Source organism: Pongo pygmaeus, chromosome 4, assembly GCF_028885625.2.
Source record: "Pongo pygmaeus isolate AG05252 chromosome 4, NHGRI_mPonPyg2-v2.0_pri, whole genome shotgun sequence".
Taxonomy (NCBI): domain Eukaryota; kingdom Metazoa; phylum Chordata; class Mammalia; order Primates; family Hominidae; genus Pongo; species Pongo pygmaeus.
In genome coordinates, this window is record NC_072377.2 from 82,681,546 (window position 1) to 82,695,499 (window position 13,954).

The 13,954-nt window shown below is 39.1% G+C and overlaps 1 protein-coding gene across 5 annotated transcripts in view; it reads right to left on the reverse strand.

Annotated features, from left to right (window-relative positions):
• The window catches only part of DMGDH (dimethylglycine dehydrogenase), a 122,604-nt gene that overhangs the window by 10,794 nt on the left and 97,856 nt on the right, over window positions 1-13,954 (reverse strand). Inside the window, exons 15-16 of one of the 5 annotated variants that reach the window (XR_010126472.1) lie at window positions 13,120-13,870; window positions 10,644-12,358 (exon numbers count right to left, since the gene is read on the reverse strand). The exons of 3 other annotated variants lie outside the window; for them this stretch is intronic. Coding sequence is in view for 1 of the 2 variants with exons in the window: in XM_063665427.1 (XP_063521497.1) it covers window positions 13,796-13,870 (75 nt within the window). In the remaining variant the exon portion in view is untranslated. Of the gene's footprint in view, window positions 1-10,643; window positions 12,359-12,587; window positions 13,871-13,954 lie in introns of those variants that run through there. One more of the 5 variants, XM_063665427.1, reaches the window with a different exon arrangement.

Here is a 13,954-nt window from a genome sequence, read left to right on the forward strand (position 1 = left end):
CCTATTAAATAATTTTCTTTCAATTATTTATTCAACTGTTGTTAAGCCCCTGCTGAATATCAGATACTGTGTTAGGCAGGGGGTATTCAGAGCTTCAGAGAACATGATCTTCGGCCCAGTCCTGAAATTATTACATCTCCTCAATGTTTTAACATGAAACAATGTTTTAACAGAGAAATGTTTTTCCTCAGTGTTTTAACAGAAAAAAAGAACAATTCGAGGTTATTGGAAACATAGCAGAACATGACACATAATAGCATATCAATTAGCAATACAAATTTTGAAATATGACTCATGGTTGGTTCTGTGTGTTCTAGGGTGTAAAAATCACAAAAGTTTTGTAAATCTAAAACAAAGAATATCTAATATGTGGAGGCAGAAATGCAAACAAATAGAAGCTTTGATAGAGGTATGGACACTGGGGGCCCAAGGAAGAAAATGACCCAGTTCCGCCTGGGATGGGTGAGTGGGGATCGGGGCAGCATTCTTTGAGTTGAGTTTTGAAAGATGAGTAGGTTTCATAAAACTACTGTCTGTACAGCCTTTCCCAAAAGTGTCTGTATTTACATTATAATTTGATCTACACAAAAACACCCCACAGATGCTGGGTTTGGAGTCGAAGAGCAGTGCATTAACTTAGTCAAAGACAGGCAATCAATAAACTGGTTAAGAACCAAGATCTCAGGAGGCCTAGCCCTGTTCATTTCGCCTACTCTGAACAGCCCTAACGGAGCCACTTAAATCAATATCTGCTACACCTCTGGAGGGGATGTGGTGGAAGCTGGCCATGACCAGCTGGGGGTGCTGGATGAGAGCTATTGGGGCAGAGCTAGGTGAGAGTTGAGATGTGCTGGAAAAGGAGACTAACTCTACCTTTGTCAAATTCACAATTTTACCAAAGGCTAAGAAGGAACATCAGGTATTAGCTAACCATGAGGGAAATAGGAAAGGTGGGGGGAGAGTGGGCAAAAACTTTCTCTAGAAAAAAAATTGGAGTAGTAAATTCACTTTAAAAAATAATAAAATATTAATAAGTAACATTTACAATTTCTTATGCCCTTGCTATGTCACATCACTAAAATGATGGCTTCACATTCACGAGCTCATTTAATCCTCATGACAACCCTTTAAGATGGATATTTTAATCCCCAGTTTATGAAAGACTAAACTGACTCTCAGTTACATGACAAGATAAACCTGCACCTTTAGATTTTATCTATATTCTTTTAAATGCCTGTGCCTGGAGTCTATCATTAGAAAGCACAGATGATATAAATACTCTAAATAAAGAATGTTTCTTTTAAATTTCTTTTAGGTGGCCGGAACCTATTTTGAATGACATTTATAACAAAATAATATTTGTGTACTATGTAAAAGTATCTGAAAACATTCTGAATATTAATATTAATGCAATTTGATATCTGTATTTGTATATCCCTAAATTAGGAATTAGGTCTTTTCAGTAATTTCATCCTCAGACATGAAATAAAACATATTCTAACAAAAACAACAACAAAAATCTCATTGAAAGTAAGGAATACTTACTTTTTTCTTTTCTCTTTTTTTTTTTTTTTTTTGAGACGGAATCTCTCTCTGTTGCCCAGGCTGGAGTGCAGTGGTCACAATCTTGACTCACTGCAACCTCCACCTCCTGGGTTCAAGCAACTCTCCTGCCTCAGCCTCCTGAGTAGCTGGGACCAGGCACACACCACTAGGCCTTGCTAATTTTTGTATTTTGGATAGAGATGGGGTTTCACCATGTTGGCCAGGCTGGTCTTGAACTCTTGACCTCAGATAATCCGCTTACCTCAGCCTCCCAAAGTGCTGGGATTACAGGTGTGAGCCACCACACCCAGCTGGAACACTTACTTTCAATAAGTGCTGTAAGTACAGACAGGAGGCTGCACCTGCCCGTTGGCACAATCCCCCTGTCTCAAACCAACAAGGCTCCTGACTTAGGAAGATTTTAAGTAAAGTGATAGCATTTCATTTTCATTTTACTTGGCTTTGCTCCCAAGATTATAGATTTTACTGTACTATATAATTATTAATTATAAATGAGAGGAAAATGTGTCTGAAGGTTAATGCTGTAATTAAAATAGGTGCTTTCAGGATGACCCAAGAACAGAATTATATTTCTTTAATAAGTCATTGCCAAATTAACTATATAAATAGCTATTAATATCTTTGAAAAATGTATAAATTTCTGGAGCACTGAGACTATAGCCTAAAAATAGTCTTGGCTTGTGTTTTTAAAATTTATTAATTTTAAATAGCAATATGAGTCATTAAAACAGCCACCTGTAATACATACTAAATATAATATCTACCTATATGAAAACATTAAGTAGATTTTAAGTGAAATATAATTACTCATCTCTCATTAGCTCTATTAAAAGAACCATATTACCTAAAAGCAAATATAAATGAAAGAAAGTAAATCAGTATATTTTTGGTTATGATTCTTAGGGCAATGGAGAGCTCTCAGATACGTAGTTAAAGTCAAATTTGACAGCAGCATGGTAGGTAGGGTCTGATATGGAGAGTCAGGGTAGTGGGCTGTAAGACACTGGGGAGAGATTATGAAAATACAGTCTTGGACCTTTTCCATCTATATGGAGTCAAAAACCCATCAGAAAATCCAAAGAGGTCATCAATTTTTTGATTGACTTTGTATCAGTCAAAATCTACTCATCTTTCAAAACTCAACTCAAGCAACTTCTCTATACAATTGGTGATGATGGAATGCTGTCCCCAGCGCCACTCTGCCACCCTGGGTAGAACCGGGTCATATTCTTTCTTGGGCCCCCACTGTCCATACCTCTATCGTAGCTTCTGTTTGTTTGCATTTCTGCCTCCACATGTTGTTCTTTGTTTTAAATTTATAAAACTTTTGTGATTTTTACACCCTCAAAGAAAGTTCTAGAGACATAAGGGAATCAGTGTAACATCCTCTGTCCCAGTAAATCTTCCTTGGAAATCAGGCACAGCACTGGTTGTGGAATCAGGCTCTGTGTCTTATAGGCGTGGAAGGGCTGCAGAGACTCTAGTCATCAGCTACTGTAAGTGGCAGAGTGGAGATGGAAATCCAGATGACAGGCTGTGCCACTATCCCTCAATACTTTCCTGAAAAGCTTCTCATTTAGAATGGATTTTGGATCATCATTTAAAGCAATCCGGGTGGGAATCCTGTTGCAAAGCCTGTGGCCATCACTCACCTACAGTCTACGTCAATCTGAACTTTCTTCACTCAGTTGTGCAGTACCCTGTGCACCTGTGCCACTGTTTATGCCTCAGGAAACTTACAATAAAGCCATAAACTGGATTCATTCATTTGGGGGAATGAATTCACTTAACATCCCCAACCCCCATAACAGACCAATTACAGCATTATTCATTTCATATTTACAGAATTAGAATCACAGGAGTCGTAAAGCAAGCAGAAAACTTAGTCCAAACTCATTTTCCATATGAGAAAACTAAAGCCCTACAAAATTATGGGTCTTGTCAGCATGACAAAGTGAGTTAGCACCAAACCTCAAACCCAGGCTTCTCAACTCTTGGTTTCTTTTCCACTATTCAGAGCTTCTTAACATTCCACATAAGTTAACAATAACCACAACTATAAAAAAATTATTAGTTTAGCAGCTAAAGTTGGTTATTATTGGCTAGAAAATGAATATTCCCTGTATTAGTCTGCCTTGCATTGCTATAAAGAAATACCTGAGACTGGGTAATATATAAAGAAAAGAGATTTAATTGGCTTATAGTTCTGCAGGCTGTACAGGAAGCATAATGCTGACATCTGCTTGGCTTCTGGGGAGGCCTTAGCAAGCGAAGTTAGAATCATGGTGGAAGGCAAAGGGGGAGCAGTACTTTACATGGCCAGAGAAGGAGCAAGAGATAGAGTTCAGAAAGATGTTACTCACTTTTATATGATCAGATCTCATGAGAACTCACTCACTATTGTGAGGACAGTACCAAGGGGGATTGTGCTAAACCAGTCATGAGAAATCTGCCCCCATGATCCAATCACCTCTCATCAGGCCCCACCTCCAACACTGGGGATTACAATTCAACATGAGATTTGGTGGGGAAAGAGATACAAACCATATCATTACACCTCTGACCCCAAAATCTCACATCTTTCTTATGTTGCAAACTATAATCATGTCTTCCCAGAGTTCCCCAAAGTCTTAGCTCATTTCAGCATTAACTCAAAAGTCCAAAGTCCAAAGTCTCATCTGAGACAAGGCCAGTCCTTTCTGCCTATGAGCCTGTAAAATCAAAAGCAAGTTAGTTACCTCTAAGATACAATGGGGATACAAACACTGGGTAAACATTCCCATTCCAAAAAGGAAACATCAGTCAAAAGAAAGGAGCTATAAGCCCCACAGAAGTCGGAAACCCAGCAGAGCAGTCATTAAATCTTAAGGCTCCAAAATAATCTCCTTTGACTCCATATCTTACATCCAGGGCACACTGCTGTGCCCAAAAGCTTTGGGCAGTTACGCTTCTGTGGCTTTGCAGGGTTCAGCCCCCATAGCTGCTCTCATGGTCTAGTGTTGAATGCCTGCAGCTTTTGCAGGCTGAGGATGCAAGCTGCTGGTGGGTCTACCATTCTAGGGTCTAGATGATGGTGGCTCTTTTCTCACAGCTCCACTAGGCAGTGCCCCAGTGGGGACTGTGTGTGGGGGCTCCAGCCCCACATTTCCCCTCTACACTGTCTTAGGTAGTTGTTCTCCATGAGGGCTCCACCCTGCAGCAGGCTTCTACTTGGACATCCAGGCATTTCCATACTTCCTCTGAAATTTAGGTGGAGGCTCCCAAGCCTCAACTTGTGCACTTTGTGCACCCACAGGCTTAATATCATGTGGAAGTCGCCAAAGCTTATGGCTTGCACCCTCTGGAACAGCAGCCCAAGCTTTACTAGGGCCCATTTGAGTCACAGCTAGAGCTGGAGCAGCTGGGATGCAGGGAGCAGTGTCCCAGTGCTGTGCAGGGCAGTGGGGCCTTGGACCTGGCCCACAAAACATTCATTCCTCCTAGGCCTCTGGGCCTGTGATGATAGGGGTTGCTGTGAAGGTCTCTGAAATACCTTCGAGACCTTTTCCCCCAGTGTTTTGGTTATCAGCACTTGGCTCCTTTTTGCTTATGCAAATGTCTGCAGCCTGCTTGAATTCCTCCCCAGAAAATGGGCTTTTCTTTTCTACTACATGGTCAGGTTGCACATTTTCCAAACCTTTACACTCTGCTTCCCCTTTAAATATAAGTTCCAACTTCAGGTCATTTCTTTGTTCACACACATGAGCACTGGCTGTCAGAAGTAGCCAGGCCACACCTTAAATGCTTTGCTGCTTAGAAATTTCTTCCACTAGATACTTTAAATCATCAGTCTCAGTTTCTAAGATCTATAGATCCCTAGCGCAGGAGCACAATGCAGCCATGTTATTTGCTAAGGCATAACAAAAGTGACCTTTATTCCCATTCTCAATAAGTTCTTCATTTCCATCTGAGACCTCCTCAGCTTGGCCATCTCTGTCCATACCACTATCAGCATTTAGGTCACAATGATTCAACACATCTCCAGGGAATTTCAAACCTTCTCTCATCTTCCTGTCTTCTTCTGAGACCTCCACACTCTTCTAACCTCTGCCCATTACCCAGTTCCAAAGCTGCTTCCACATTTTCAGATATCTTTATAGCAATATCCCACTCCTCTGTACCATTTTTCTGTATTAGTTTGTTCTCTCACTGCTATAAAGAAATGTCTGAGACTAGGTAATTTATAAAGAAAATAGATTTAATTGGCTCACAGTTCTGTAGACTATACAGGAAGCAAGATGTGGGCATCTGCTTGGCTTCTGGGGAGGTCTCAGGGAACTTACAATCATGGCAGAAGGCAAAGGGGGAGCTGGCATGTCTTACATAGCAGCAGCAGGAGCAAGAGAGAGTAGGGAGGTGCTACATACTTTTAAACAACTAGATCTCATAAGAACTCACTCATTATTGTGAGGACAGTACCAAGTGGGATGTTGCTAAATCATTCACGAGAAACCACCCCCATGATCCAATCACCTCCCACCAGGCTCCACCTCCAACAATGGGGATTACAATTTGACATGCGATTTGGTGCAGACACAGATCCAAATCATATCACTCCCACATACACGTAGTTTTCATTCTCTGCCCTTAGCAATTTAAAAGAAAGCACTCATATAGCATTTTTCTAACCAAAATTACTGACCAGTTAAAATTCCTTCTCAAAAGTCTTTAATATTACTAGAACAGGAACCCTATTCACTAAAAAAGGTGGATAAAATAGAAACCTGGGAAAATAACTAAAATACAGTTCCTAAGCCAGGCAAGTAATCAGGCTAATTAGCATTCAAATCAAACTAGATTTTCAAAACTAAAGCCCCCATTACACGTCTTTAATATTAAATCTTACTAGATTTGATGTTAAAGAGAACACTTATTTTTCAGTTTTTTAATCTAATGATTCAAACGAAAACTGTGAAATGGACCTGTGGCTTTCTCAGATTTATGTTTAACTGCTTTGGCCAACAACTACAATATAGAGTTTTCATAATAGATTTCATCTCTCTAGAGTAGAATGAAGAACAATTGCCCATTTGGTATTTTAAGTATGGTACTTAAGCCTAAATGCAAAGTAAATAAAAATCAAAGGAAATTTTAAAAGCATGAAGAAATGAGGCCTCAATAGGGACCCAAGATCTTCCTTACTGGGATCTTAAAAAAAGAAAAAGGATTTCATGTATAGTTCCTTTTCTCTAAATGACTTATTTAGATTCAAATCAATAATATGGAAAGGAACTAACACTTAGTGAGGTACCAAATGTTCTTTGTCTCATCTAATACTTATGACAAATTTATGGAGTGAACGTTTTCTTCATTTTACAGATGAGAAAACTGAAATGCTCATAGATTAAGCAATACATCTAGTCAGAATCAGTAAATGGCAGAGTCACAATTCAAACCCTTCCACGAATATTTACGGAGCCCTCACTAGTGATCAGACACAGGGATGAGGCTAAGGATTCTTGGCCTCTGTCCTCAGAGCATCCACAGTCTAGCTGAGGAGGTGGCCAGGAATATAAGGCGTGGTCAGTACCAGGGCAGAGGCAAGTGCAGAGTGCTATAGAAAACGGATTCTCAACACTCACCTGCCTCAATGACCACCTATATCTGAAGGGTCCAAAGCCATACTTCCAGAGCCAAGCTCTCCAAACCCACATGCTCAGATGCCTTCTGGGACTCTCTGCTTGGCTACCCCAGAGTCCTCCAACCCAAGTCCTTCCAATTTCCCACCCACACCCCCTCCACCTGTGTTTCCTAGTTAATCCACAGTTCATTAACATCCTCCTCTCACGCCTTCACATGCAGTCCCTCATGTGGTATCCACTCTTCCTTCTAAAGAGCACTCATTGCTCTTTCTTCTCTATCCTATGGCCACTGCTTTAGTTGAAGCCTTCGCCTTCTCTCCACTGGATTTATTTGATAATTAGGAGAATGATCTCCCAGTCACCAGACGAACTCATTTTTAATCTGTTTCCTATCACTAGAGTGTCACTCCTTACTCAAAATTATTGGGTCACTCCCCAGGTTCCCCAGGATACATTCCAAATTCCTTAGCTTGGCACACGAGACCCTTCATAATGAGGGCCCAGGACTTTTCAAGTATCATCTTTTGACATTACTTTCAACAACAAAATAGTTACTGGGCATCTGCTATGTGCCAGCCCTGAGCTAGGTGTTGGGGATAAAAATAATAAACAAAACATATGTTGTATTGCCAGCACCTGTACTCAGGAAGCTTTCATTCTGTTCAAAAGAAAAACAGGAAAAATAAACAAAATAATGGCAAGCTCTAAGTGCTGTAAGGAGAATATAGCTGCAAAATTTTTAAAAATTATCCAGTAAAATCCAATGATGTTTTAAAAGGTGATATATCATTACCAAGTGGGTTTTATCCTAAAAATGAAAGGCTGGCATTATGTTAGAAAATTAATAAATGTAATAAACCATATAACAAAGTAAAACAAACAAATAAAATGATTATTTCAGTAGATGTGGAAAATCATTTGCTAAAATCCAATATCTATTCCTGATCTTTTTAAAAAATGTTAACGCTAGGAATAGAAGCAAATGTCTTCAACTTGATAAAGAACTTCCAGGCAAGAATATAAGGCAAGCCCATCTTGGCCAACATGGTGAAACCCCGTCTCTACTAAAAAAAAATACAAAAAAAATTAGCTGGGCGTGGTGGCGCATGCCTGTAGTCCCAGCTACTTGGGAGGCTGAGGCAGGAGAATCGCTTGAACCCGGGAGGCAAAGGTTGCAGTGAGCTAAGATCGCACCACTGCACTCCAGCCTGGAGACAGAGTGAGACTCCGTCAAAAACAAAAAAGAATATAAGGCAAGAAAAAGAAATAAAAGATATCCAAATTAGAAAAGACAAAGAAAAGCTTTATTTTTATACAACATGATTGTCCATGTAGAAGTTCCCATGGAATCTACAAAAATGCTACTAGAACCACTAAGCAGGTTGAGCAAAGTTCCAAAATATAAGATCAACATATAGGACCAATTGTATTTCTATATTTTTGCAATAAACAACTGAAAATTGAAATTAAAAATACCATAGCATCAAATTAAAAATACCAATAGCATCAAAACATGAAATATTTAAGGATAAATATGTTAAAAGATATGTAAGACCTGTATACTGAAAACTATAAAACATTCCTGAGAGAAATAAAAGATGACCTGAATAAATGGAGAGATAGACCTTGTTCATGAATTGGCATACTTGAACTGACCTGTAGATAAAATGCAATTCCAATAAAGTCTAGCAGGTTTTTTGGTACACATTGACAAGCTGATTCTAAAGTTAATGAAATTCAAAGGACCCAGAATAGACAAAGCAGCTTTAAAAGAAGAGAACAAAGTTGCAGGGCTATCACAACCTTATTTGTGCAACAGTAATCAAGACACTGTAGTATTGGCATTTGGAACGATAAATAGATATACAGAATATAACAGAGTCCAGAAATAGACCTACAAACAAATGGGCAAAGATATAAACATACTGACAAAGATATAAAGGCAATGAAATTCAGAATATATAGTCTTTTCAACAAATGGTGCTGAAAGCAATTGGTCATCCAAGTACAAATAAATAAAACTTCAGTCCATACCTCATACCAGATACAAGATCAACTAAAAATGCATCATAGACCTAAAAGTAAAAAGTAAAATAATAAAACTTCTAGAAGAAAACATAGCAGAAAATCTTTATGACTTTGGATTAAGCGAAGATTTCCTAGATATGAACCAAAAGCATGATTCATAAAAGAACAATTGATAAGAACTTTAAAATTCAAAACTTAAAAATGGCTCTTTGAAAGACACCATTAGACCGTTAGACAAATGAAAAGTCAAGACATCTGGAAAAAATTTGCAAAGCATGTATCTGATAAAGAATACAGAAAGCACTTTAAAAACTCAATTAAAAAAACCCTAGGTAAAAGATTTAACCAGACATTTCATGAAAAAAGATATAGAAATGGCAGGTAGGCACATCAAAAAATGTCCAACATCATTTGTCATTAAGGAAATAAATTAAAACCACCATGAGACATCACCACATATCTCTTAGAATAGCTAAAGTTAAAAAGACTGGCCATGAAAAGTATTTGACAAGGATGTAGAGGAGCTGGAACTCACATACTGCTGGTAGGACTGTAAAATATAAAATGGCACACAGCTTGGCAAAACAGTTTCTTACAAAGTTACCATACACTTGCCATTTTATTCAGTCATTTCACTCCTAGGTATTTACCTGAGGGAAAAGAAGGCCTATTTTCCTAGAAATACTTGCACACAAACGTTCATAGTGCCAGCTGACTTTTGAACACTCAGGTTTGAACTGCACGGGTCCACTTTTATGTGCATTTTTTTCAACCAAGCAGATAAAAAAGATAGTATTTGCAGGATGCAAAACCCAACTTTTTCTACAGGCAGGTTCTACAGACAAACTGCAGGACTTGAAGCAAATTTTGGTAGCCTGCAGCAGTCATAGAACCAATCCTCCAGGTATACCAAGAGACTTCTGGAGTTTTATTTGTAATAGCCCTAAACTGGAAACATCCCAAATATTTATCAACGAGTGAGTACATAAACAAATTGTAGTATATCCATACAATGGAATACTACTTTCTATAAAAGGGAATTATTATTATTATTATTATTATTTTGAGGCAGAGCCTTGCTCAGTTGCCCTGGCTGGAGTGCAGTGGCACAAACACAACTCACTGCAGCCTTGACCTCTCAGGCTCAAACAGTCCTCCTTCCTCAGCCTCTCAAGTAGCTAGGACTACAAGCATTTGTCACCATGCCCGGCTAATTTTTTGTGGAGAGGGAAGTCTCACGATGTTGCTCAGGCTGGTTTCAAACCTGGGTTGAGGTGATCCTTCCACCTCCACCTCCCAAAGTGCTGGGATTACAGGTATGAGATGCCACTGGGAATGATCTATTAATAAACATAACAACACAAATGACTCTCAATTTATGCCGAGGGAAAGCATTAACACACACAAAAAGCATATACTCTATGATTCCATTTTTATAGATTTTGCATTTATTCTAAAAATTGCAAAATAATCTATAGTCTCAGACATAAATTGTTGCCTGGGGGGTAGGTGAGGCTGTGGGGAGGGTGGCGGGTAGGGATCACAAAGGGGCATGAACACCCTGGGGATGAGGGATAGGGTAACTATCTTCACTGCGGTGATGGTTTCACTGCTGTATCATGTACTAAAACTTATCCAATTGCTTACTTTAAATATGTCAATTATTGCATGTTCAAATACGCCGTTAAAATAATAACAAAAATAAAAGCAATCTTAAAAATTACTTCAATTCATTCCTAAACCTGGGTTTCCGTGGATATCCAAATTTGAAAGCAGTCAGCTAAACATCACATTTCAGCTCTTAGGGTAGAAACAAAGTACTGTTTCATAACAGAAATTGGATATATATGAAAATAATGATTCAATGGCTTTAGTTTAATGTATCCTGACAGGTGTTTCGGGAATGGTCAGCTACACTTCAGCTAGGTTTTACTTCTTTCCTCTTCCTTTCTCTTCCCCTCCCCTCCTTTCTCCTCTCCTTCCCCTTATCACTCAGCAATGAAAATGGGTAACAGAATAAGGACAGCTTAATTCAGATGACACAATTATGTGGCTCATAAAGATAACATGGCACCAATATCTTCAACCACTGTGTTGGAGGCATTCCATAGGATTTTAGACTTGCAAAAGTAGCCTTCTTTTACAGATTAAAAATCTCAGGCATTAAAATCAAGTTAAATGGCTTTCCTGGGCCATGCGGCTAGAATTTGGTGACTTAAAAAAAATTCACTTACTACCCAGTTCTAAAAGAAAAAACAAAGATATGGGGCAGAATATGAACCTGTAGCCTAGCTGGAATAGGCTCTAGATCTATTAATTTACATTCATTCCACCACAGTTCTATAGCACCATCCTCTGACCAATCCACCTGTTTTTCTACTTTCCTATATACTTTCAAGACTGAAGTTGGTATGAAGTTATAAGAACTGAAACAGTGGTTCTCAATATTCACTTCATTAAAAAAAATCACCTGTGGAGCTTTAAAAAGGAACCATGGACCCTACACCTAGAGTAAATCTAATTGATTTGGGGTAGGTCCATGTTCTTAGATAAGCTGCATTGAAACTACCTGGAGGGCTTATTAGAATAGATTGCTGGGCCAAGTGCGGTGACTCATGCCTGTAATCCTAGCACTTGGAGAGGCTGAGGCAGGTGGATCACCTGAGGTCAGGAGTTCAAGACCAGCCTGGCCAACATGGTGAAACCTCGTCTCTACTGAAAATACAAAAATCAACTGGGCATGATGGCAGCTATTGGGGAGGCTGAGGCAAGAGAACTGCTTGAACCTGGGAGGCAAAGGTTGTAGTGAGCCAAAATTGCACCACTGCACTTCAGCCTGGGCGATAGGGCGAGACTCGGTCTCAATAAAAATAGATTAGATAGATAGATAGATAGATAGATAGTTGGGTTCCACCCTGGCAGTTTCTGATTTTGGGGGTCTGGGATGGTACCCAACAATTTGAATTTTCTAGCAGGTCCCCAGGTGACAGTGATGCTGCTGGTCTGTGGACCACACCTTGAGAACTACTTGAGTAGTTTTTAGTTCTTTTAGTTCAGGTAATTTTTAGTTCTTCAGGATAATATGTTCAGCCAGTTGAAAATCTTCCATTGAAAACAGTAATTCTCCATCTCTGCAGAATCACCTGGGGAATTAAAAACAACAACTGATGCCTGAGTCCCTATAAGAGATTCTTTTTTAATTGATCTTGGGTGTAGCCTGGGCCTTGGGATTTTAAACAGCAAAATATTATTTAAAAGAATCATACCCCATATGATTCTAATGTCCAGCCAGGGCTAAGTATCACTGAAAATATTCTGCCTCCTCAATTCTTATTACCATTTACCTCAAATTTCCCAAAGAGAATTGGATACTTTGACCACTATATTAACAATTTATTTCTAACTTGTTGTCTATGAACAATGGTTTAATTCCACTTTGATTTTTTTGTTTTTTTAACACTCTGATGTTTTAATAATAGCTAATATTTACTGAATACCTGGGGTGTAGAAGGCTTGGTGCTAAGTGCTTTACCTCTTTACCAGTTTTTTTGGGTTGTTTTGTTTTTGGTTATCAAACAGTTATGCTTTAAATATTTCCTCCGAAAGAGACCCTGCATTTTCTAGAATCAACATTGTCTTATAACTTATGTTTAATAGAGATTACATTTTATTCTGTTTCTACTGGTTAGAAGCTCTAGACTGGGAGAGAGGGGAAGGAGAGAGAAAAAGGGAAAGAGGGAGAAGGAGAGAGTGAGAAAAAGAGGGAGAAACATTATAGAAAACAAATTCTTCTGATGTGCTTCAACACATTACGCTTAATACTTGAGTCTCTGTGAATCTTCGTGGAGGTTCTCCAGAAATGGACAAAAATTCAGTATTTCCACAAGGAAAATTCCAGGAATACCTATGACTCCATCCAAAGGCAGCTGATTTTCCTTTTGCTCTTGATTAATGCATTTCTTCCATCTCCAACTAAACAAAGGCCACTGATTTTCCTCCCAAAAGTTACTTCCTTTGGAACATACCAAAAATACCATTGAGAACAATGATATGAGTTGTTTCAGGTGAAGCGTTTTTAGTTAAGAAGATTTTAAAAGCACAGATTCAATTATTTTTACTGCAGCTTTGGTCAAGGCTTCCTGGCAGGGCTCTACGGAGCACTTCCCACAAGATGGCGGTGTTGTATGCGGCTGGAGAGCCCTCCGCTTGTGGAAGGGTTATCTTCACAATTACGGCTAAGAACGTATCCCTACAGCTTTAGTTCCTGAAATATCATTTGTTTCCAGGTTCATGAGATCTCAGAGCCCTCAGGAATATATCTTTAACATTTAGATCTATGGTTTGGCAAGGTGTCTAATCAGCGGTACTTAATAAATGTCTACTAGATGAATGGATGAATGAATGATACATGTGTATCAGCTTCACGTAAGCCAACACCAGGGGAAGGAGGCTGGAACAACTCCAAGACCGAAGGAAGCAAGGGCCACTGCGCCGTCTCCCTTTGTGATGAAAGAGTTCTTCAGTATTCCTTTGTTCTTTTCCCTACTTTCTTACAGGTTTTGACAAGAACACGATTCACCCTAATAAGGCCTGATGGCCCATCTGCTCACCCAGCCATTTTCCTCCTTAAAACGGGCAAAGCAGCTATTCTGATCCTATCATAAAACACAAAATTAGTTACAGCAAAAACATGTGGGGGAAGTGTGTCTCAATAAAAGGTAGTCCATACAAATAATATG